The sequence below is a fragment of the Labeo rohita genome, chromosome 14 (genome assembly GCF_022985175.1).
Source record: "Labeo rohita strain BAU-BD-2019 chromosome 14, IGBB_LRoh.1.0, whole genome shotgun sequence".
Lineage (NCBI taxonomy): Eukaryota > Metazoa > Chordata > Actinopteri > Cypriniformes > Cyprinidae > Labeo > Labeo rohita.
The window spans coordinates 909,696-937,062 of NC_066882.1; the positions used below are offsets into that span (position 1 = coordinate 909,696).

A 27,367-nucleotide genomic window follows, 5' to 3' on the forward strand; every position below is an offset into this window, starting at 1 on the left:
CTGCCATTATTGACTCGGGGCTGCTGGAAATTTCATTGACATTAAGTTTGCTGATACTCATAACATTCCTCTCGTTGCATGTGGATCTCGGGTGGCAGTGGCAGCCCTAGATGGTCGCCCGTTGGGAGAGGGCCACGTCAAATTCATCATAGATGACTTAGTACTCCAAACCGGCGCCCTCCACACAGAAACACTCCGTCTTTTCACCATCAACTCACCCCGAAACCCCATAATCCTGGGTCTGCCTTGGCTAGAGAAACACAACCCCCGAATTTCCTGGACGTCAAGACAGATCCTGCAATGGTCCGATTATTGTCATCAGAGATGTCTGCAATCTAGCACACCTAACAAGGCAGCTGAGACTGTATCCACACCTGGTCTACCCCCACAGTATCTTGGCCGAGGCCTTCAGTAAGACCAAAGCCACCAAGCTCCCTCCTCACCGCGCTAATGATTGCGCCATCGACCTCATCCCTGGCTCGGTCCCACCTAAAGGAAGGATCTTTCCTCTGTCTCAACCCGAGTCGGAAGCCATGAGGGCGTATACTGAGGAGGAACTAGCCAAGGGCTTCATCAGACCTTCTACCTCCCCAGCATCCGTTGGCTTCTTCTTCATAAAGAACAAGGATGGAGGACTTCGACCCTGCATTGACTACCGTGGTCTCAACGAAATAACCATCAAGTTCCGTTATCCCCTACCCCTGGTCCCGTTTCAATGCTGCTTGCAGCTTTAATTCTCATATTGTATTTTCAGAAAGTTTTGGAATATTTGTCCTCTCCCCAAATTTGTCACAGTAATGCTTTAGTAACGAATACATCACATTGCAGAACTTGCATACTAAAACATACTAAAATAATAAACATATGCATAACTGTACTAAAATTTAGTTTATTTCCCCAAATAAAGGATTTTGTTACTACTGAAAGAACAATGACATTTTCCGATCATGACTGTTTCAGCAATTTTATGAGATAACACCACAAAAAATGTTTAGTTTGTGACAATTTTAGATACTTTTGAAGCTAGCTCAAAGATGCTAATCAACACATGGTTAGTTAGCACGGTTCTGAACAATACACATAAAAACTAAATGTTATATAGAATAATTCCCAAAAAAGTTTGCTTAATTGCAGAAAAAAAGTATTTGGTGACGTTCCTTAAAGTTACACAAGGAATTGTTAAAATTTTTGAACACATTTACCTTAAAATGATGAGACCGGTCTACTCACACCTTGTAGCTATAAGAGAGAGACACAGGAATATTTCCTGATCATAAATTAAGGCGTGTAGTTAAAATCAGTCTCAGTCAATAGGCTAAAACACACACTGTTTCGGTAGTGACACAAATATGGGACAATTTTTTTTAAATTAAAATTTTTCTTAACTTCACTTTTTAAAAGAGTCAAAAAGATACTTTTAAAAACAATGAAAAAATACAAAAATTATTTCAATATCATTTTTATACGTTGAAATTTAGAGGTTAGGGTTTTGGGACAGCCAACTCCCAAGTTAAAGTACCAAATATGATGATTTTATGTATATTAAGTTTACTGATATTTTAAATATTACTGTGGGTTTCAACAGATAATAGAAGGATCTTAGTAAACGTCTAAGATTTAGATACTCATGCTTTTCAAATGTTTTTCTTTTTTTTTTTGTTTGTTTGTTTGTGGGACAGCAGTTTGCACCAATTCTATAGAATGGCCCGAATATTTTAAAAAGTTTAAAAAGAAAAAAAAATTGACAGAGGAAAAGGAAATTTTTTACTTGTATATGATTTAGATTTTCTGTTCGTGCACCTGTTTTTGTTTTCTTTCTGTATTATTTACTTACACAGTTATTTACTACAAAGATACATGGATAATTTATGTATAGATATTTGTATTAGAAAACATAAAAATATTGAGGACGACATTTTTTTGAAGTGAGCTATGACACATTATTCATGATGATCATCATAGTGTTGTTTATTTTGACAGACAGGAAGAGAACACAACCAGTCATATTATATTTGACATGTGGTTTGGGGGCTGAAATAGGACAAAAGTAAGGCAAACATTTGAACAAAACACTGCAGAAATGAAATATGTGACCCTGGACCATAAAACCAGTCATAAGTGTCAATTTTTCAAAATTAAGATTTACACATCACCCGAAAGCTGAATAAACAAGTTTTCCATTGATGTATGGTTTGTTAGGATAGGACAATATTTGACTGAGATACAACTATCTAAAATCTGGAATCTGAAGCTGCAAACAAATCTGAATATTGAGAAAAATCACCTTAAAAGCTGTTCGAATGAAGTTCTTAGCAATGCATATTACTAATCAAACATTACGTTTTGATATATTTTCAGTAGTAAATTTACAAAATATCTTCATGGAACATGATCTTTACTTAATATCCTAATGAATTTTGACCCATACAATGTATTTTTGGCTATTGCTACAAATATACCTATGATACTTATGACTGGTTTTGTGCTCCAGGGTCACATATATGATCTGATCTGGATTTCTGAAAACTGAATTTGATGATATCATTGAATTATTTAAGATCATGTTCATAAGCTGGTTTCTACTTTTTAATATATATAATAAGTTTGATGTTACTGTATGATTAAAAATATAAAACCTACTACACTAAGAAACAATTTGTTGAGTCAACTTAAAATAATTTGTAACCTGGCTGCCTTAAAATTTTAAGTTCAGTCAACTCAAAAAAAGTTTATTCAACTTGAAATGTTAATTAATGTTAATTAATGTTAATATACTAAGTGACAACTTAGATATTTGAGTTGAATCAACTTAAAATTTGAAGGCAGCTGGGTTACTTCCCCATCTGTTAAATTTAGCAAACACAAATATCTAAGTTGTTACTTAGTACAACTTAACATTTCAAGTTGACTAAACTTATTTTAGTTGACTGAACTTAACATTTTCAGGCAGCAGGGTAACTAATTACTTTAAGCTGACTCAACAAATTGTGTTTTTTATGTTTTACAGTGTACACTGAAAAAATAAAAAACAGTTTGTTGAGTCAGCTTAAAATAATGTGTTACCCTGCTGCCTTTTAGTTCAGTCAACTAAAATAAGTTTATTCAACTTGAAGTATTAAGTTGTACTACGTAACAACTTAGATATTTGTGTTTGCTAAACTTAAAAGATGGGTAAGTAAAATTTTAAGCTGATTCAACTCAAATATCTAAGTTGTCACTTAGTATAATTTAACATTTCAAGGTGAATAAACTCTTTTTGAGTTGACTGAACTTAAAATTTTAAGTCAGCCAGGTTACAAATTATTTCAACAAATTGTTTTTTACAGCGTAGGAGTTCAGGTTACAAATGATAATCATACATATGAACATGAGACTAGTGTGACTGAATCACTTATTAAAGTGTTTTCTATGCGTGTAGTTGAGCGAAGGAGAACGTCTCTAAGTCAAACGCTCCTTTAGCAGCTGAAGTCCCGTCAGTCACACAATAAGAGCCGCTGCTTCCTTCCTGCCTGCTGTTCCAGTCCACTTCACAAACTCAATGTGACTCGCCCTCACTCATTCTCTCTCTCTCTCTCACACACACACACACACACACACACACACACACAGAGACTACAGGCTGAAAAGCCTAAACCAAAAATATGGCTTTCTACACAGTAAATTTGCCCGAGTAAAATTTACTCAAATTGAAGAAAATTTTACTCTGTGCCAGATAACATTTGGTCCCTCTCTGAAAAGAGTAAAAGTTACTCTTTTGATAGAGTTGTTTTTCCAGAGTTAATTTTGCTCAATTTGGTGTTAATATTTTACTCTCTCCTGTTACATTTGACTCTATTTAGTGTTTTTTGAAATTAACTCTTGTACTATTTTACTCGGTTCAGAGGTACAAGAAATTTACTCTGCTACTTTTTAACTCTGTTCAGAGGAAAGTCAAATTTACTCTGCCAAAATTTACATCTCCTCCAGAGTTGTTTTTTATCAATTATGAGTGAACCTTAAAGACTAAATAACTCTATCCAGAGTTAATCTTTTAAATTACATAATTCATATTCTATCCTCAAAAACCCCTAAAAATAGAAATGAAAAACTTGCTTTTCAATCTGAAAAAAAAAGAATCTACAACAAACTGTATACTCATGTCTCACAATTTTATTTTTTCAATCTCCTATTTAAATAATACACTTACATTTACAATATTACACTTGTGATCATGATCATTTGGTGGTTTCTGCATCTATATCATAGACAGTGTTTTGCAGAAAGCTATACACAATGGACAGGTCTTACAGAGTAGAGCATATTGGACAATTACAATAAAACAAGACTGGACCCTACTTCTCATCAGCCCAACAACAAGTAGATACAGCTGGAGACTCTCTCGAATGCCATCCAACTGCTCTTGGATACTGGTACCAGTCTGTAAAATAATGAAAACACATTATTGCCAATGTGACTTAAAAGTTAGTCAATATACAGCATGAATAAAGAAACAAATGAATAAAGATGTCTGTCTTCCACCAAAGTTTATGTTTTACATAATTCCAACAGATTGTTACTAAATATGTGAAGTAGAAAACAGCAGCACAAGAACAATAATTTAGAGGACAGGTGATTAAAAAGATTTATCCCAAAAATGAAAATTCTGTTATTAATTAATTACTCTCATGTTGTTCCAAACCTGTAAGACCTTTGTTCATCTTCGCAACACAAATTAAGATATTTTTCAAGAAATCTAAGAGCTTTCTGACCCTGCATATACAGCAAGGGTACTGCCACATTCAAGGCCCAGAAATGTAGTAAGAACATTGTTAAAATAGTCCATGTGACACTGATTCTACCATAATTTTATAAAGCTACAAGAATACTTTTTGTGCACAATAAAACCAAAATAACTACTTTATTCAACAGTTCTTCTCCCCCAAGTCACTGTCCTCCACCATTAAAGACAGTATCATGATGCATGCGCATGCTTTGTAAACAAACGCAGCGCATGTGTGTTCCTGTGTCAGCAGCATCACACGTATGCATCAGGGTACTCTCGATTATGGCGGAGGATGGTGACTTGAAAGAGAAGAATTGTTAAATGATTATATAATTTTTCTTTGCGCACAAAAAGTATTCTCGTAGCACTGTAAATTATTGTAGAAACACTGATGTCACATGGATTATTTTAACAATGTCCTTGCTAAGTTTCTGGCCTTGATCGTGGTAGGACTCTTGCTGTCTATGAAGCTCAAAGATCTCTCAAATTTTTTCAAAATTATCTTCATTTGTGTTCGAAGATGAAAACAAAGGTTTTACGGGTTTGAAACAACATGAGGGTGAGTAATAAATGACAGAATTTTCATTTTGGGGTGAACTATCCCTTTAAGAGCCTTTCTGAGAAATAAGCACGTTCAAGATCATACAGTATTACAATATTATCAACTAGTGTCATTTGATATGCTTCATTAGTAGCTTCACCTTGATGAATTTCACAAGACGATCACGTTTGCCTAGCTGAGATCTTTCCCGGTCTTACGTGGCGGTGACTTGAGAGGGTGGCAAAAGGTGAACCAGCATCAAAATGGAAGACAATTTGCTGTTCCAACCTGGAGATACAGAAACAAAATAAAAATTTCTTTTAGGTTTTTAGTTTTTCATCACAACCAAGTCTTGATGACTACAGATGTGTGGATGAACTGAGCTGAAACCTCTACAAGTATTGAAATGAAGTCATAAACTTATACATTATTTTTTTTATTCAGAGTCCTAAATGAAGACAATTTCTAACTGTAAATCTGCAACTCCTGTACTAGGCCCTTGCGAAAATATCAGGGTAGAAATGTTGGAAAATAAATTGAAAATATTTGCAACAGCTACTTACATAACGAAACTTGCTCCTGGGGTCAACCAAGCATAGGAATAGGGAGATGATTCTCTTCGCAGATTCTTCCTTTAAACTACAGGAAGGGCTTTTTCTACACACACACACAAACATAAACCAATTACAACCAAAACCTATAACATCATAAACATCAATTAACAAAGTACGGTATAAACAGCCTACCCATGTTCATTTGTCAAATGTGCTACCACGATTTTCACCATTTCACCATTATTAATGAAAAGTATTAAAGATATTAAAAATGTTAAAGTTTCTCTTACCACGTTCCCAAAACATTTGAAATGTGAAAGGTTTTGAAGAAAAAAATATATTTCTTTGAACTTCATTCTGACAATGTTGTTGGTTTACATCCTGAAGAAACCAAAAAGACAAAGTTACAAAGTTAAACACAAGGCAATAACACTCAGTCAGATGATGAAAAAACATTCATTAGTGCACTACACAACATGAGTTATCTTTGTTCACTAATATGTTTTTAATTTGTAATAATTGCTTGGTTTATATCTTTAATGTATATGGCCTAATTGTAGGCTAGTATTAACATTGCACTGTTGTATGTCCCATTTCCAACGTTGTTTCCCTCTTTCTCTGTCACTGAGGTGGAGCGTTTATGAAATATTGTTCTTATAAATTCTTCCCATTATTTCCGTAATTAAAGTTTACATATTAAAAATGCTTGCAAACTACAATGAAGTGCAAAAGTTATTGTACGTGTTCCGCAGTGGTCAAAAAGGATTCAATCGAATTGAATTTTGAATTGAAACACTGACATTCTGCAATAAAATCACCGACTAGCCCTCGTAAATGTTAAAAATACCTTTCGTTCTCATGAGAAACAGTTAACTTACTGTCTAAATAGGACTAATTCACATCAAAATGGCCTTCAACAATCCAATTAAGGCTAACGTTAATTTAACTCTTTTCCGAGTCAAGTACATGTGGTGCACAACTCGAGTCTATCGATAGTTTAGTGGACAAACATTGATAGGCAGCTAACGTTAGCTAATTTCAATTAACGTTCAAAATAAATGTTCAAAATATATATGTTAGCTATTTGATTTCAAACTTTGCCTAACATTAACTAGTTTTCAAGCTGACAGGAGAAGGCAAGCGATCTCTTAAACATTCAAAACACATGGCAAAACGATCCGAGCTCAAAGCAAAGGCGAATATAATTAAAATAAATAGTAAGACTTTGAAACTTTACTTACTTCACCATCCAGCAGAAGCGTGCCGTCTTCTAAACCCAAAGCAGCAGCAGTCGATGGCCGTGATTAACAGTAATGGCGGATCAACGAAGGGATGAGAGTAAATTGGGGAGGAGTCACAGTTACTCTGTAATTTTGCTCCCACTCTATGGATAAATTTTACTCTGTACACTCAAAATAGAGCAAAAACAACTATTTGTGAGAAAAAAAAAATTAACTCTGGAAAAACTACTTCGCCATTTTTCCTGTGTATGAGGCTCATAACAATCACTTTTGACTTTCTGAAAATCTTAAAAAGATTCATCAGTATACAAACATTATGAGCTGAAATACAGATCTGATCATCAGCCTGATTAACAATCAACTGGATTTTAGCAAATATAAAAATAGTCCTTAGCCACAGTAGATGCTTCATAAAGATACAATTGATATGTTTTGTTTTAGTGTTTTCGGAGTCAGTGAAGCTCATTGATTCAGTTCATGCAGGATAATATGATCATCAGAAGGTCAAACACTAACATGTTCATTCTTTAGTTTAACTATACATTCAAATCTATCAAACTTATATAATTAATTATTGTGTTAATTATTGTGTATTTATACTATCTCTCTACATATATTCAAATGTATTATGTTGTACCGTTAAAAGTTTGGGGTCAGAACATTTTTATTGTTTTCTTTTTTTTTTTTTAAGAAATTAATACTTTTATTCACCAAGGATGTATTAAGTTAATAATTAAAAGTTTATTAAAAGTTAAAAATAAATAATTTACATTGTTATAAAATATTTATATTTTGAATAAACACTGTACTTTTTAAACTTGTTATTCATGAAAGAATCCTGAAAAAAAAAATGACAGGTTCCAAAAAATATTTGGCAGCACAACTGTTGATATTATCCAACACTGATCATTCTAATAATAAATCCGCATATTAGAATGATTTCTGAAGGATCATGTGACACTTAAGACTGGGGTAACAGCTGATAAAAATTCAGCTTTTCATCACAGGAATAAATTCTATTTTAAAGTATGTTAAAATAAAAAACATTATTTTATATTCTAAAAACATTTTGCAATATTACTGTTTTTTTTCTATATTTTTAATCAAATAAATGAAGCCTTGATGAGCATAAAAGTCTTCTTTAAAGACTATTACAAGTCTTACTGACCCCAAACTTTTGAACGGTAGTGTATGTAACAAGTAATTAAATCATTTTAAAAATATAAGAAGCATTTTCTTTGTATTATATAATCACAGACTAAAAATGACTGTGATGCTCCTAAATGTGCTGTTCTTCACGGAGCTACTCTGAAGCATGTGTCCAGGAGAACAGGAGCTCATCTGATCCAGCGGAGCGTCTGACGGAAGCAGAACTTGAGCTGATCTGAACCTGAAGAACATCACAGCAGCTGCTTTAGCTTCAGTGCTCAGTGAGATCTCAGCCGCATCTGTGACGAACCAGTTAATGCAAACACAACACCTGACATATTCATCATAATTCTGGCATGTGCAGCTTTGATTATTAGAAACGTCCTCTGAGCTCTGAGTCACACATCATTAATTTATCAGCAAATGATGGAGAAACGTCATCCAAGAAAGACTTTTTAATGGAAAACCTATTAAGTCCAGATGAGACTAATAAAAATCATACACAGTCTTTGAACGGAAAACTTCAAATATCATCAAAGCTCGGTAGAAAAGTCAAAACACTCATTTCACTCATTCAGTAAATCAGAATAAAGCTATGATCATGTTTTAAATGTGCTAATTATATTACATAAATCTGATTTATTATGAATACAAAAAAATCACAATATGTTCCACTCATTTAGTGAATCAAAATTATATATAACAATGCAATACTAAAAATATGACTAATTATTTACATAATTTATATTGAAATAAAACTCTACTGAACTGTATGTGTGTAAATTGTTTATAAGTTTATATATACTTTTATATATTTGTCAAATAATTTTTTATAAATAATTTTACCAAGTAATTACTACACTGACGACTACATACATTTCAAATATTTTACTGAAAAATATATAAACAAATACTTAAATCAGAAAACAATTTTTATATATATATATATATATATATATATATATATATACACTACCGTTCAAAAGTTTGGGGTCAGTAAGACTTGTAATAGTCTTTAAAGAAGACTTTTATGCTCATCAAGGCTTCATTTATTTGATTAAAAATATAGAAAAAAAACAGTAATATTGCAAAATGTTTTTAGAATATAAAATAATGTTTTTTATTTTAACATACTTTAAAATAGAATTTATTCCTGTGATGAAAAGCTGAATTTTTATCAGCTGTTACCCCAGTCTTAAGTGTCACATGATCCTTCAGAAATCATTCTAATATGCGGATTTATTATTAGAATGATCAATGTTGGATAATATCAACAGTTGTGCTGCCAAATATTTTTTGGAGCCTGTAATTTTTTTTTTCAGGATTCTTTCATGAATAACAAGTTTAAAAAGTACAGTGTTTATTCAAAATATAAATATTTTATAACAATGTAAATTATTTATTATTAACTTTTAATAAACTTTTAATTAATAACTTAATACATCATTGGTGAATAAAAGTATTAATTTCTTAAAAAAAGAAAAGAAAAAAGAAACAATAAAAATGTACTGATCCCAAACTTTTGAACAGTAGTGTATATGAAAATAAGCATTTTCATTGTATTATATAAACAATTTACTACAATTTTTTAATGGTGTAGGAAATGCAGATTTGATGGTTGACTGCATTTGTTTCTGAGCTTCTGTGAGTGTGTGTGTGTGTTTTGGGGGGTCTGGTAGCACATGTTTATCCTCTTCACTTGTTTCTGAGGGCGTTTATATTCCTACATAAAAGGCTTTCAGTTCAAAGAGGTGCAGAAGAAAGAGAGCAAAAGATGAAACGGAGGAGTACGAATCGACAGCCTGTAACTCTTTTACACGTTCCTCAAACTCTCTCCTTCTCTGAGCGAGAGCTAAATCAACAGCAGATAAGACGCGTCTCAGAGACGAACGCTTTGATCTGCAAACCACACACACACACACACACAATAAAAAATTAGCAACATTACATTTGGAATAAATTAAACTTTTAGATTAAATATTAAATATAATATATTTAATATTTAATTAAATTATGAATTAATTAAAAATGTAAATTAAATGTTCAACTGACTAGATTTAATACTTAATTTTTATTTAATACTTAATATTAGTTTAATATGTTAAGTTTATTAAGACCATGTATTTTTGGTTTTACAAAATTAAGATTAATAGTTTAGATTTTAGTGCATCCAGATAAATCACATATTGAATATATATACATATATAAATATTTAATTAATATTAGTGTTAGTTGAATTAATTAAGTTTATTATGGTTATTTAATAATTACATTTATTTCATGTTACATATATTTAATTAAAATTTCATTCATTTATTAAGGTTATTAAATAATTCATAGTTTACTATTTAAGTGCAACTGAATAAAGTAAAGATTACATTTAATATTCAATTAATAGTTAATTACTTTCAATATTTAATAAATTATGTCTATTAAGATTCATTTAATGTTATTAAGATTATTATTAATTTAGGTTATTATTAATTATTAGAATATTATTAGATTATTATTAATTAAGGTTATTAAATAACAGCTTACATTTACGTGCAATTAAACTAAATATAAAAGTTAATAACATTTCAATTAATATTAGTTTAATAAATAATGTTTATTATGTGTCATTAAGGTTATTAAATAATTCTCACATTTGGTGCAAAATTAAATTAAATAGTTTAATATATATTAAATATTAATATTCATTTGATTAATTAATGTATTATGGTTATGTCATTTATTGAAGTTAATAATTATTTAATAGCTTAGATTTAGGTCTGTTTTTCACACAAAGCATCATATGACTTTGGGAACAGATTTTGTGATGCATGAAAAACTGACTTCAAAATGTCTCCTTTTGTCTCCTACTGAAAAAAGAAAATCAGACAAACAAGCAAACGATGGCAGAACATTTAACTGTTTGTTCAAAGCACATGAGGAGTGTTTGAGAAGCGTGTGGTAATCTGTGATCATTTTCATGAACCCAAGGCTGAAATATCACTGGAGTTCATGAAGATCTGAGCGGCTCTGAGTTTGTTTTCTTTTGAGGACCTGAAAGACTCAACTCTGCTGCAGTCAAAGCACTAAATCTAAACTTCCTCCTGTCTTTTTCCCATTTATTCATTTTTTATTTTTTTCTGTGTAATATGCTTTATTCAATTCAATTCAATTCAAATTTATTTGTATAGCGCTTTTCACGATACATATCGTTGCAAAGCAGCTTTACACCAAATTGACATTTTTACAATATATGTAGTAGTAGCTTGATGTACATATGGTAGAGATGTGTGGTAAAGATCAATTAATGATGTAATCAAACAGACAAAGAACACTATAAATTAGTAGCAGAATTCGGTAATGCTGTATGTTTTCAGGGTTGGCATCATCTGAAGTCCTCTGAAGGGTTGGCATCATCTCTTCTTAAGTGTTCTGGATCCAGACTGGAGCTTGTGAATTCCTAGTTACCACGGGATGTCAATCCCACGGCAAAAACAGAGAACAAATAGGAACATAATTAGCGTAGCTGCTGTTCAAACTAAGAAAAGGAAGATTTGTTAAACCAGAGCTAAAAGATTAGTAATGAACATTTGATCAGATATAGCTGCAGGAAAAGTTTGAGATGCATTATTTGAATGCTTGGCTAAAAAGATGTGTCTTTAATCTAGATGTAAACAGAGAGAGTGTGTCCGATCTCCGAACGTTATCAGGAAGGCTGTTCCAGAGTTTGGGAGCCAAATGTGAAAAAGCTCTACCTCCTTTAGTGGACTTTGCTATCCTAGGTACTACCAACAGTCCAGAGTTTTGTGACCTTAGGGAGCCTGATGGATTGTAGCGTGGTAGAAGACTAGTTAGGTACGCAGGAGCTAAACCGTTAAGGGCCTTATAGGTAAGAAGTAATATTTTGTAGCTGATCTGGAACCTAATAGGCAGCCAGTGCAGAGACTTTAAAATTGGGGTAATACGATCATATTTTCTTGACCTGGTAAGGACTCTAGCAGCTGCATTTTGGACTATCTGTAGCTTGTTTATTGAAGATGCAGGACAAACACCTGTAGTGCATTACAATAGTCCAGTCTAGAGGTCATGAATGCGTGAACTAGCTTTTCTGCATCAGAAACAGGTCACATGTTTCGCAGCTTGCCAATGTTTCTAAGATGGAAGAATGCTGTTTTTGTAACATGAGAAATATGATTTTCAAAAGACAAGCTGCTGTCTAATATAACACCCAGACTTTTGACTGTACTGGAAGTAACAGTAACAGTACATCCGTCTAGTTGTAAATTGTAAGTCAAAAGATTCTGTGTATTGTTTTTAGGTCCAATAAGTAATATCTCTGTCTTATCTAGTCTTATCTAGCTTTACTCTTTCTTTCTCTCTAACAGTGAATTACTCTACAATCTTTGGCCTCAAGCTGTGAGAAATAATTGTAGTTTCATTTGATTTCAGGTTGGGCTTCACTTTGGTTTGTCTCATTATAATGCAATTACAAAAACTTAAACTCGTCTATAAAATTACAGCCAAACACAAAGATTTTTCCACACTACAACATCTGAGACTCTGTGGAGGAACAAATATGCCTAATATATACATATATGCTCATATTCAAGCCAAGTCAAATGTATTTACATAATGATTTTCATGTTACACGTTTCATTCTAATATGTGACGCTGGATGACAATGTTTTGAAACTGAGATTTATACATCATCTAAATAAATGAGCTTTCCACTGATGTGTGGTTTGTTAGGATAGGACGATATTTGTCAGAGATGCAACTATTTGAAAATCTGGAATCTGAGGATGCAAAAAATCACCTTTAAAGTTGTTCAAATGAAGTTCTTGAAAATGCATATTACTAATTAAAAATTAAGCTTTGATATATTTACGGTAGGAAACTTACAAAATATCTTCATGGAACATGATCTTTACTTAATATCCTAATGATTTTTGGCATAAAAGAAAGATTTGTTTTTTTGACCCATACAATGTATTGTTGGCTATTGCTACAAATATACCCGTGATACTTAAGACTGGTTTTCAGAATCAGAATCAGGAATTTGTTGTGTTTTTTTAGGTGCTCCTGGTACATACATGCATACATACATATCTGACATGAGAACAGAGAAACCATTTAAATAAAATAAAAACTTAAAATAAATAATAATGTGTATGAATCTGGAACAGAAGATTTATGTACAGATTTGTGCATTATTTACTCTATATACAGCTGTATAAATAAAAGATGTGCATGTGTATTTACATAATAATACTACAGAAAGAGACAATAATTAGAAATGGAGAAAGAAATACAGAAATGAACTGCAGAACCTAGGTAATTATTCATGTTTTATCTGTTTAAGCTGGAGATGGCATTTGGGAAAAAATTGACATCTGTATTTGACTTTATTTGTGATGTCACTAAAATACTTCAAAACATTAAATCATCTGTATATTATCTTGCAAAATACTAAAGAACAAAAGAAAGCACAATATCACATTTACAATTATTACATGGTTGTATAACTAGTTACCTGTGTTAATTTAGCATAATTTATAAACTTTTTTTTTTTTTTTTGTTTTTTGTTTTTTGTTAATGAATTTTTTTTTTTTTTTGGCTCTTTTTAAATATTACTATTTATGTTTAATTTATTTTTCAGACTTACTATAGTTTTAGTTTCATTTATTTCTAATCAGTGGTTTTTGTACTTCAAAAAACTTATTTGCATTTGCCAATGCAACATATTTTTCTTTTAGATTTATTTTTGTATTTTTCTTTTATTTATTTTATTTTTATTTTATCAGCAAAAAGTTTTTAATAATTTTAGTTAACCCTGTTTAACAGTCTTATCTAAGAGTCACTGCTTTTTTGAATGTTTTTCTGTGACGTCATAAAAGTGGAAAATCATAAAAAAAACAAAAAAAAGGAAAATGCGTCATTAAGTAATTCTCTGTTATCTGCGGTGTGTTTCTGAGCTCAGAGAATCAGTGTGTGTTCGTGTGTGAGTGACGACGCTATTCTCATTCAAATCAGCATCTTCATTAATGGGATGTTAAACCTGTTAAACTCTTGTGTTTGATCCAACAGGAAGTGCTGTCACTCACATATGCATACACTCAGTGTGTGTGTGTGTGTGTGTGTGTGTGTGTGTGTGTGTTAATGACTCCCTGGAGGCTCCAAACTCTCCTGTGAGGTTCAGATGAAGCAGGACAGAGATCAAACACACACACACACACATTCACAGTAAGAAATGTTAAACGTGTCATCATTGACTCACACTCTCCATCACTGATCGCTGATGTTGATGTTGATGTTGATGTGGAACGTCTGAGAGCTGCTTTTCCTCACACTTTGAAAGTGAATATTCATAGATGCTGTCAAGAAAAACAACATGTAAATATAATTAGTAGGTGGTTTGACTTGAATATGTGGTGAGATCTGAATCAGTGAATCATGACTAACATTTCAGTGGGTTTCTTCACTCGTCTCCAGCAGATCTGGAATATCTGAATGAGTTTAGTGCTGTTTGTCATTGTGTGGAATAAAGCAGCTCAGATGTTCAGCTGAACATCCCCTTGTGTTCATAGAGGTTTCCAGATGATGACGGGAATTTAATTTTTCTTCATTTTGTGGGGTTTGCAAATTTTATGGGTTCATTCCATTTTCAAAACACTTCATTCTGGTTGATTTCTAAGCTTGTTTCCACTTTGGGACCCACACACAATGAAAATGAGCAATATAATAAATGTGGAATTAACTACAATTTAAATAAAAACTTACATTTAATATATTTAATATTTAATTGAATTATGAATTAATTAAACATTAAAATATTAAACATTGAATATTAAACTACATTTGATATATTTAATAATATTGAAATAAAATTTAATAATATTTTAATTAATAATTAATTAATATATAAATTAGTGTAATAACTTTAATAAGTTAATGTAATTTATTTAGGTTATTGAAAATGAATAGTTTACATTTAAATGCAACCAAATAAAATAAATGAATAAATTGAATATATATTAAATATTTAAATAATATTTCTTTATTATTATAATTGTTAGTTTAATCAATTAAGTTTATTATGGTTATTTAATAATTCTACATATTTAATGTTTATTTCGTATATTTAATATTGAATTAATATTTAATTAACATTAATATTAATTTACAGGTTTATGATTAAAATGATATAATTTATTAAAGTTAATAAATGATAGTTTATTTTAACTGCAACTGCATAAATTAAATATTACATTTAAATAAGTAAACAAATATAGTTAAAATTTAATTAATAACTAATTAATATAAAAATTTGTGTTATAACCAATGTAATTTATTTATTTTATTTAAAAAATGAATAGTTTACATTAAGTGCAACTAAATTAATTAAATAAATAAATTAAATATATATTGGAAATTAGATTATATTATTAGTATAATCAATTAAGTGTATTATGGTTATTTAATAATTATATATATATATATATATATATAATGTTTATTTAACATATTTAATATTAAATTGACATTTAATTAATATGAACATGAATTTACAGGTTTACCTACATAATAGTTTATATTTAACTGCAACTACATAAATGAAATATTACATTTAATATATATATATATATATATATATATATATATATATATGTATGTATATATTAATATTTAATTAAATTCATTTGAATATTTAATACATTATGTTTATTTAGTTTATTAAGATTTGTTAAAATTAGTAAATAATTAGTAGCTTACATATAAGTGTAAAATTAAATTTAATTAACTTAAATGCAAAATTTTGGGCATTTGTAGATTTTCTGTATGATTTATAAGCTTGTTTCTTCATGGGGACCCAACAAGGTCAAAATTGACTGATATTACTTGTATCCTGGTGGAGTAATACCAGCACACACACACACACACGTCTCCCCCGCCGGCTCTATCAGGACGACCTCAGTCAAAGAGTTTAATCCCGTGAAACATTTCCTGCTCTGACGAGAAATCAATCAGAGCTCCATCAGCGTGACATGATGAAAAGCACAGATCACACGCTCTCCAGCCCAATACACAAACACCACAAAGAGCCCAGGAACAGAGAGAGAGAAGCAGACAAAGACCAGCACGAGAGACGTGTGAAAGACGCTCGTGAAACGTCTGCCTGACAAAACGCGATCAGAAAAAACACATCAAACACCAGAGATGTGCATCATCACATATTAATGTTCAACTCAAGCTGAAGACTCACGCTTACTGCTTAAAGCTGTTTATTTCCACACACACACACACACTCTTTCTCTTGTGGGAGGGTCAGGGCCTATTTTTAAGCTCAGAGGAAACAGTGAAAAGTGTTTTTTTTAGGAACAGAGTGGTTTGGCTTTCCTGTGCGCTTTCAGATGTGTGTGTGCGTGTGTGTGGTTTCCTACATGACTCACAGTGATTTCCATGCGTGTTGATACGTGTTAGACTGTCCTGTGTGTGTGTGTGAGACACTGAAAGCGGATCTGACTGTAAACACAGCCTGAGGAAATCTCCACAGCACTGAGATATTATTATTATTATTTATTAATGCTGGCAGTTCAAACGCCTCATATTTCAAACCAATAAAATCTTTGAATCTTTACTGAAGGAAAGAAAAAAGTCAAGCAAAACTAGTTTGTACAGAGCTCGAGCTGCAGATTATTCTCAGTTGTTAAATTGCTTCAGATGCACAAAAAAAAATTCACTCAAATGTTACAAATAATTACAAAGAAATGCCTAGTAAGTAAATGCTTTACAATTTAAATATATTCTATATATTATTATATGTATTTAATTTTTATTTATTATTTTTATTCTATTTTTATTTATTATTTTTTGTTGCATTACAGTAAAGACAATTTTGTGTAAAAATGTTTTAAAGTTTAAAAAATATATATATAAAATATATATATATATATAAGCAAACATTTTTATGATTCAAAAATATATGTAAAAATTATATTTTTCTATTGATTTTTAGTGTTAAATGTGTCTTTACCTCAGATTCAGCACACTTTAAAATTACTATTTAATTTAAAACTTAGTCCATAGATTTGGTGTAGAAACATTATTTTCTCACAAATTGCAAGTAAATTTTGCAAATAATTACAAAGAAATGGCCAGTAAGTAAATGTTTTAAATATATTCTGTATATTACTATATATTTTTTTTATTATCATTATTTATTATTTTTATTTTATTTACTTATTTATTGTTGCATTACAGTAAAGACAGTTTGGAGTAAAATGTTTTTAACTTTCCAAAAAAAAAAAAAAAAAAATCTAAGCAAAAATTAGCAAGAATCTAATGTTTTTTTAACCTAAATTTAATTTATTATATTTTCTTTTGATTTTTGGGGTTAAATGTGACCTCAGATTCACCACACTTATTATACAGTTAATTAATTTATAACATTAATATTTAATTTACAACTTTGAAATATATGAATTTGAATAACTGTGTTTGCAGCCCAAACTTTACATAAGTATTTTAATCTTTTTGTCTATAGATTTGGTGTAGAAACAATTTCCACTCAGAAATTTTACAAATAATTATAAACTAATGCATTCTTTTTTCTTTTCTTTTCTTTTCTTTTTTTTTTTTTTTTTGTAAAATGCTCCCAATAATCTGTCTACAACTTCAAAAAATCATTTTTATAGTATAAAAGTGTGCTTTTGAATAACAGATGAATGTAAATGAGGTTTATGAAACCACAAAAGCTTGCTCAGATTAAGCTGATTATGATCTGTGACGAATGTAAATCTGACTTCAATTGGAAAAAAAAGTGCATGTAAAAACAGCAAATGAGAGTTCATGAGCAAACACTGTGAGAAGACAAAATCAGTTTCCTTTTATAATCAATGAAGAACAGCTTTACATTTCCTTGAACAAAAGCCCTGTGTGTGTGTGTGTGTGTGTGTGTGTGTGTGTGTGTGTGTGTTTTATGGTGTCCTGTGAGGCGATCAGAGCCAAATGGACCCTCACGCTTCTCTGAAGGTCCAGGAAACAGACAGGCGACTAATCCACAAAGCAATTCACAACAACAAAAGGTGCATTCCTGCAGAGAGCAAACACACACACACACACACACACACTTAACGACTCCATTTGGAGGACTGTTTCGCTCTTATTGCCTGTTGTCTGTTGAGCTGCTAAAACTTCCTTGTTAACACACACATAAATTCCACACACACACTTTCTACACAACATTTACAACCAATAAAACCATTCTGTTAATCTCACAAAGAACATGACTAGGTTAGATTTCACACCAAAAGCAAAATAAGAAAATAGATGCAGCAAAAAAAGGACTTTATCTCTGTGATAATTAAGCAATACTCATTAATGGCATAAATATATTTCCTCTGAATTAAAAATTGAATATATTAAATTGAGAACAACAAATAACTTGATTTATAAAGGCTTTACCATTAAAAACAAATTTTTACATTAGAGTAAAGACAGTGTGGCTGAAAATGTGCTTAATTGTTGGTCACATTTGTGGTTAAATATGATGTGACCTGAGATTCACAATACGTTAAAAGCAGTATTTGAATTTTTAAATGGTTTTCTTCATTAAAAATAGCATATATTAAAATCAGAACAACAAATACTTCGATTTCTGAATGGTTCATTTCAAAGAACATGACTGGATTTCACACCAAAACCAAAAAAAGAAAATAGATTTAGCAAGAAAATCATATGTTCTAGACTTTTTTATCCATTGTAACATCATTTTTGTGATGGCATAAATGTATTTCATAGCATATTTTAAATTTAAACAACAAATATCTTGATTTATAAAGGCTTTACCATTGAAATATGCCTCTTTTTTTTACATTAAAGACAAATTTGGCTGAAAATGTTTTATTTTTAAGTAAAATCATCGCAAAAAAAAAGACCAAATTTGTAGTTTAATGTGACCGGACCTCAGATTCACAATACATTAAAATCAATAGTTGAAGTTTAATATATCATTTATTAAATTCTGGACAATAATTAATAAATCGTTTTTTTTTTCTTTACAGGAAAAATAACTTTGGGTGAAAATGTGTTCAGAAAAGAAAAGAAAAAAGAAGAACATTACAAAGAAAAATTTCAGATGACTCTAAAAGCAGGCTTCCTTGTCTTCATGCATTTCTTCTTTCTTTCTTTTGATTTTGGGGATGAATGTGAACAGACCTGAGATTCACATTACTTTAAAATCAATGTCTGATTTCAAATCTATGAATTCAGATCATCATGTGTTCTTTGTGCAACTACTTTAATTTTTTTAGTCCATCAATAGATTCAATTTTAAGCTAAAAACAGGGCAAGAACAAGTTCTCAGAGCAGCACAGGAGGAGAGGGGCAGATCTGAGGCGACGGGGGTGAAAATCAGCAGCTCACAAACGCCTGACAGCAGGAAACACGCAATAAAAGAAGACAAAGAGAGAAACTTTATGAGCCTCACACAGGTGGCCAGGTGGACACACACACACACACACACACACACACACACACACACACACACACACATAACCCTTCCCCAAACACACACACACCCAAGCTGCAGTGAGGGTTGCACATCTGATTTTGTCCTACAGAAACACACTTCTTCATCAACTTTTGCAAATCCTAAATAAACTCTCAGCTGTTTGAAATCACAGCACAGGAAATGAGACACCACACAAGAGCGTTTTGCATTAATTTGTATATTTTTGCATTAAAGTTAACATGTTTCCATCTGTTTCTCCATTCTTTCATGTTGCAGTAAGTGTTGATATTTTGTTATATTCAGACATGAGTAAATCTGTCCTTTGCAATAAATATCATAAAATAATAGAGCTTCACATAATAAATATTTTTTACAACATCAACGACAACAACGAAAAAAAAAAAGATTTAACAGTTTTAACATTTCCTTTTAAAAATAGCCGTAAATTCCTCTTGCGCATCTGAACGTACAACTTTACATGAGAACGAACGGACAGTTTCAGAACGACCGCGCCTGCAGATCCGGGAACAGCTACATATTACGAAGAAGTCCTTCACAGGTTTGGTAGGAGAAGCGTTTCCAAAGCACCATCGCGTCGTGTTAGATAGTAGCTGTACACAGTCAGGTAAGGCAAACACCGGTTCGAAACGAGTGGTTCGAGGGGCGGGGCCTAACAGGCGCTCTTTAACATAGCCCCTCCCTTATTTGCAATTTCCGCATCCTGCAGCAGCAAAATCAGCTTTTTTCAGCTAACGAAATATGTTCTCAGGACGGTTTTCCCGGCGTGTGTCCGGGCGTCTGGTTCCAGTTCTGCAGCTTGCAGTAAACGGTGTTGGAGTTCTTGCAGCGGCATCCGGGCCGCTTTACGCGATCGTGGCACGAGTTGCACGCTTTCACGCAACCCTTAGCGGGCAGGTAGCACAGCAGGCACGGGAAGAGCGCCGACATGAGTCCCATGCACAGGAAGCGCGAGCAGCACTGCGGATGCGACAGCGAACACGGCCGGTCGGCGCCCGGGTCGCCCGTATCATCGTCGTCATTTGAGCAATGATAGAAAATCCCTTTGACTAAACACATGCACGTTCCGTGCTCCACCACGTTTTCGGCCGAGCACAGGCATTGTCCGTTGCACGCGAGGCGTGCCGGAAGTGGACGCGGCGCCGTGCATTCGGCGCACTTGCATTTCCCGCAGCTTTCGCAGATGTATAAATGCGGCGAGTCCAGTATTTCCGTCTGCGACTGTTTAAGCGGCACATCCGGTGGCAGAAATGGATGCGAGGATGCGTTCAGAGATTTCGGCTGAGTCCGTATGGTGCGATTGCGATAATGTGGTGGCGACCGCGCCAGCAGGCCTTGCTCCGATCCGCCGCTGCTGTTGCTCCCGGAGCTGGCGGCGCTGCCGGTGCTCGTGGATCTGCTGAGCGCCGGAGGACGGCCCGTTCGGTGCTCGTAGTTGTTATTCACGTTCACAAGGATTACTTCGTGAGTCCTCTCCTGCTTGTCCAAGTTGCGTGGAGGGGTGCGAGGTGGCCCCGGGGCCGGTCTGCGTGCTACGGCTGGGCCCTCCGTGTACTCGTTGCAAGAGCGGATGGCTTTGATCTGGTCCAGGGACAGGACGGCTCCAGACGGGACGTCCGGAAGTCTGACGCTCCCTCCGCGCTGACCGTGGCGATCCATAAGTGCCGATCAGCAACTCCAAACAACAAGGATGCAACGTTCATCTGACACCCTACGAGACAGACAGACAGAGAGAGACGGGTTATTCTCAGTGTGCAATTAATGCAATAGAAAGTGTCCCTAACATAAACAACTTTTTGTGATGCACTCTTTAAAATAAAGGTTCATTATTGGCATCGATGGTTCCGTGAAGAACCTTGAACATCAGTGGAACCTTTCAAATGCAGAGATGGTTCTTCATAGTCAAAAAAGGTTTTTTAGATTTTTTAAATGCTCTTCAAAATGGTTCTTTTAAGAACCGTTCACTGAAATGGTTCTTCTATGACACAAACAACCTGTTGGAACTTTATTTTTAAGAGTGTACAGCCTCACTCTTAAAAACTAAAGGATCTTTAATGGGATCTACTGGTTCCACAAAGAACCTTTGACATCCATAGAAACCTTCAATTCCAAAAAAGGTTCTTTAGATTATTAAAACGTTCTTCAAACTTAAGGAAAAAATGGTTCTTTCAGAACTGTTTACTGAAAGGTTCTTTGGGAAAGCAAAAATGGTTCTTCTGATGGTTCCATCAAGAACCTTGAACATCCATGGAACCACTAAAGTTTGTTTATAGTGGAAAAAGTTTCCATAAATGATTAAAATGTTCTTTACACTTAGAAAAATGGTTCTTTTAAGATCTGACCACTGGAAGATTCTTTTGGAAGCCAAAAATGATTGTTTACTGGCATCTATTGGTTCCATGAAGAACCTTTAACATCAGTGAAACCTTTCCATTTCACAAAAGTTTCTTTAGATTATTAAAATGTTCTTTACACTAAGGGGATCAGTAACACCTTAAAGTCAATCATAAAGGGTTTCAAAACAAATGTGCTAAACAGGTTCTTTTCACTTTTTTTGGTTGCATGAAGAGCCTTTTAAAATTAAGCATTCTTTATTGGAATTGATGGTTCCATGAAAAACCTTTAATATCCATTGAACCATTAAAGGATGTTTATAGTGGAAAAAGTTTCCTTAGACCATTAAAATTTTGTTTACACTTAGAAAAATGGTTCTTTTAGGATTAAAGGTCCATGAGGAACCTTTAACATCAATGAAACCTTTCAACTCCACAAAGATTCTTTTGATTATTATGAATGTTCTGTACAATCAGAAAAACATGGTTTGGTAACAGCTTTCTTGAAGCCATATTGTATAAAAGTCAACCATAAAGCATTTCAAATGTTCTAAAGAGGTTTTTTTCACAGACGTTCCCTGAAGAACCTTTTAAAATTAAACATTCCTTTCTAGCATTGATGGTTTCATTAAGAACCTACAACATCTACACAACCTTTACATTTTCCATGTCACTAAAGGTCCTTTATAGTTAAAAATGTTTCTTTAGATTTTTAAATGCTAAGAACAAAAATGCTTCTGTAACAGTTTTAAATGTATTATAAAAGTATTTTAATGCAATAATTATGCCTTTTAATGCACCACGAAATGCATCGGGAATAACTGACTATTCGTCATTACATCTTTAGAAGCATTAAAACACATGACAAACAACCAATCTGAGATCTAACAAAGAACCTGCAAACATTATAATGCATTTTAACTTAATTACAATTATTTATACAAACGATATAATGCTAATAATGATGCATTATGATGCATCAAACATAAAAGCTTCAAGTAAAGCGTTACCAAACTACTTTTTCTTAGTTTGAAAAACATCTAAAGACCCAATATAGAACCTTTTGCAGAATGGAACTTTAAAAGTTCTTCATGGAACCACTGATGCCAGTAAAGACCATTTCATCAGCGGTCCGTTCACTAAAACGATTGCGAAAACCTTTATTTTGAAGCGTGCACTGGTAAAAAAAAAAAAAAAAATCTTATCTAACTAGTGGTTACTGAAGCGTTCAACCTCCCTGTTGGAACACATACACGCTCTCAGGCCCCCAAGCTTTTGTTTTTGACTTCCTTTGGGGGGGTTCAAGCCTTAATTAGAGGGTCAAACTCCCTCGGACAGACAATTCACACCCTGGTGTTTCTAGATGCGCGTTCACCGCGGGCTTCATTCTCATATGACGCTCGAAAATCGCAGATTTGGACTGGACGTGTGCAGATGTACTTTCTGAGACAGAGCCCATAAATCACACCGCAGAAGTGTGTGTGTGAAATGAAGGTCTCAACTCTTTCCCTTCTATTCACAGAGCCATTTAACCCCCGAGCGAGAGAGTGAGACGGGGAGAGAGAGAGTTGACTATTAACAAGACTTTGTACCGACCTCAATAAGCACACAACTGAAGTAAAGTACAAATACTTCCCGTCCTGATTTGCATGTGTATGGCTGGTTAACATTAAAATGCAGAGCCACACAGAGCAGGAAGACTTCAAATCAAACACAGAGCTTCACACGCTTCTCAAAGCGCTTTATGATGCAGGACGAGCCCGAAACTTCACCAAGCTTCATTTTAGGCTTTAGTTAATCAGTTTAAACGGAGAGAACGGAATGCACTCATTTGGGATGATACAATTAAGCGCGCAAAACGAAAAAGAAAATAAAAACGCGCGTATTGGAAACTTTTCGCGTTAATATCGGATGCGCAACTGTTGCGTTAACAATAAAAATCAATACAAAATAATTGAATGCAATTGAATGTTTTATGCAAATATTTGTTTCTGGTTATTATTTGTTCAGTATGATATTGTTTTATATCCGTGCGTACTTAAAAATAGAATGCGTAAAAACGCAAAACGCGTTCGCGTAAAAAACGCAGAAGGACAAGAAAAAGCAAACTTATGAATGAAAACAAGCCCGCTGGGGGAGGAGTGTGTGTGTGCGTCTTGTGTGTATTCAGTCTTAAACACACGCACACACTCGTACACACACAGCCTGAAGCGCATAATATGATTATGAACATAAGTTTTGTGTAATAAACGCGAGTTTGTTGCGCGCAGCGGCCTGTGGAGCCCAAAAGCTCCAGACTGAGAGATCCACACGCGATCTCCATCCAACCCTGCCTTATTCCGCATTAAAAAACACGGATGTGTGCGTGAGGACTGATACGTACCTACAGACAGACTCCCATAATGTCAAATCCATCAGTCCATGTGCCAAACATCCATCAATATGTCCAGAACGAGGCCAAAAATCAGCGCATGACCACGAGCGTAACATCCAGAGGAAACTCCAAGGAGAAAAGCAAAAGGAATCCGGTTAAATCCACGAATGAAGCGCGTTCGCTGCTGGTTTAGCGCAGTGAGCGTCCGTCCGGCTCTCCGTGCGCCGCGTCAGTCTCTGCGTGAATGTGTCGGATCAGATGCGTGTGCTGTTTTTGCGCACACACACACACTGATGAATGAAAGAGGATCATGGGGCAGATGCAGGAGGGGCGGATGAGCTCTGGGTTTAAGGTGGATCGTGTGAAACGAACGCGCATCTGCTTCTGAACGTCTCCGCCGCGCGTCACGCACGCAATCAACATCTGAACATTCACCGAACACACTTTCTGCGCTTTCCTAATACTGCATTTCTATTCTAAATTGATATGTTAGTATGTGCTTAAGCCGAATGTTTGCTTCCTTTCATCATTCGCACTCTCAAATACACTTGTGTGTGTGGTAATAAAGTGTTTCTTGCATTATTTTTTTGTTTCTGATTCAGAAATGCAGTACCGGTCATGTTTAACACTATTGAGTATTAGTCTGTGGTTATTAACTGTTTATTTAGTTTTTGTCATTAGTGTGATCTGCACTTAACTTGATCTGATGATGAAGGCATAATTCAGTTCTCATTAAAAGTGTTCAAAGTGTTTGTTCAGTAAAACATTTCGAAAACATCAGATGAAAAACACGAGCAGCGCTGGTGCGACCTTAAGAGCGCAAACCCCCCTCACCGAGAGAGAGTGTGTGTGTGTGTGTGTGTGTGTGGGGCGGATGTGCTGCATCCGGATACATGAGAAAGGAAAGTTCAGCACAAAGTCATTTCATGCATTCAGATGGAAACGAGCCGCAGACACACGAACACAAACACACACACACACACACACACACACACACACACACACATACATACACGCACGCACGCAACACAGCTCCTCCTGAGAGGCAGTAATAAAAACGATTTTGACATTTAGAGTTTTACAAAACTACACTGTTTGTTACATAAGAATTACAAACTATACGGGCCATTCTACAGAATTGGTGCAAACTGCTGTCCCACAACCAAAAACACATTTAAAAAGCAGTTCAGTATTCAAACAGATGTTTATTAAGATCTTTCCATTATCTATTGAAACCCACAATGATATTTAAAATATTAGTAAGCATAATATATATGAAATCATAATTTATTGGGTACTTTCAGTTGAGAGGTGGCTGTTCTGAACACTAACCTCTACGTTTTCAACTTATATTAAGATGATATTGAAATAATTTTTGCATTTTTTTTTTCCATAGTTGTTTTTAAAAGTATCTTTCTGATTTTTTTTTTTTTAAGTGAAGTATATATATATATATATATATATATATATATATATATATATATATATATATATATATATATATATATTATTCTCTTTGTAAATTATGGAACTTTATGTAAAAAAAATGTGTCCCACATTTTTCATGTCACTACTGAAACAGTTTTACTCTATTGGTTGAGATTTTAACTACACCCCTACATTTATGACCAGGAAAAATTCCTGTGTCCTCTCTCTCATAGCTACAAGATGTGAGTAGACAGCTCTTTTTTGTGTTCAAAAGTCTGAAAAATCTGTGTAACTTTAAGGAATGTCACTACCAAACACCTTTTTCTATAATTAAGCACACTTTTTGTTATTTCATAACATTTAGTTTTTATGTTCAGAACTGTGCTAGCTAACCATGTGCTGATTAGCATCTTTGAGCTAGCTTCGGGAGTATCTAAAATTGTCACTACCCAAACATTTGATGAAGTTTTGGTAATGAAATCTTTGTGTTTTTAAGTGTTATCCCATTGAATTGTCACTACCGAAACAGTCACAACCAAAACATGTTGTTATTGTTTCAGACAAAGGGAACACAAAATCCTCATATTTAGGTGAAATAAAATTTTAGTAGTTATGCAATTTTGCATGTATTTTAGTATGTTTTAGCGTTTTAGTATGTGAGTTAAAATTTCTGTAATGTGATGTGGTCGCTACCAAAGCATTACTGTGACTAACGAAAATTTGCTGTCACTACTGAAACATGGGATGTTTTGTCAAAAGTAAACTGAATTATCAAGTAAGATGTTAAAATAGTGTTTGGTTCAATGTACAGTCAAACTAATGAATCCTTAACTTTGAAATCAGTATGATTTGCCTTTTACAAAGAAAAATTGGATTCAAAATACAACAAATCATATAAATTACATTTGAAATTATGGATTTACCTCTGAATTTTTTTTTTTTTAACAAAATTGCAAAAAATGTATTTACAATTTAGATCTTAACAGGTCAATATAACCCTAATTAAATTAAATTATTATTACTGTGTTTCAGTAGTGACAAATTTGGGGAGAGGACAAATATTCCAAAACTTTCTGAAAATACAATGAGAATTAACTGCACAATTACTAGAAATGTGTACCTTGGATATTATACAATTTGCATACATACAAATTGTATGAAAAAAGGCATTTTTTTCCAAGACGTCTCCAACTCTGACTTTGGACCAATTCTGTAGAATGGCCCATACATTACAAAACAAATATTTTGTTTTATATTATATTTTATTATATTATATTTAGCCTTTTATATTATAAACATGCGATAGACTTTTATATTATTATTATTACATTATATTATAAATAACAGCTATAACATTACTATAAATAAAAGTCTTTTGCAGCACCAGTGTTGTTTTATATATGTGACCCTGGGCCACAAAACTAGTCATAAGTGTCAATTTTTCAAAATTGAGCTTTATACATC

At 33.2% G+C, this 27,367-nt stretch overlaps 1 protein-coding gene and 1 long non-coding RNA gene across 2 annotated transcripts; both read right to left on the reverse strand.

Annotated features, from left to right (window-relative positions):
- Positions 1 to 4,131: 4,131 nt before the first annotated feature.
- LOC127176262 (uncharacterized) lies at positions 4,132 to 6,169 on the reverse strand. The gene is made up of 4 exons (XR_007829075.1): positions 6,148 to 6,169; positions 5,867 to 5,960; positions 5,464 to 5,591; positions 4,132 to 4,417 (listed from the first exon to the last, which is right to left on the reverse strand). It is a non-coding gene; the product is annotated as an uncharacterized LOC127176262 (long non-coding RNA).
- A 13,631-nt stretch (positions 6,170 to 19,800) lies between these two features.
- Positions 19,801 to 24,747, reverse strand: spry1 (sprouty homolog 1, antagonist of FGF signaling (Drosophila)). Its single transcript, XM_051127794.1, has 2 exons — positions 24,485 to 24,747; positions 19,801 to 21,479 (listed from the first exon to the last, which is right to left on the reverse strand). Exon 2 carries the CDS (start codon positions 21,425 to 21,427, stop codon positions 20,516 to 20,518), a length of 912 nt encoding a protein of 303 aa, XP_050983751.1. The 5' UTR covers positions 21,428 to 21,479; positions 24,485 to 24,747; the 3' UTR covers positions 19,801 to 20,515.
- Between the last annotated feature and the right edge of the window lie 2,620 nt (positions 24,748 to 27,367).

Bases quoted from the DNA above. Each gene is read 5' to 3' on its own strand.
- spry1 (XM_051127794.1), bottom strand. From the start codon at position 21,427: ATGGATCGCCACGGTCAGCGCGGAGGGAGCGTCAGACTTCCGGACGTC.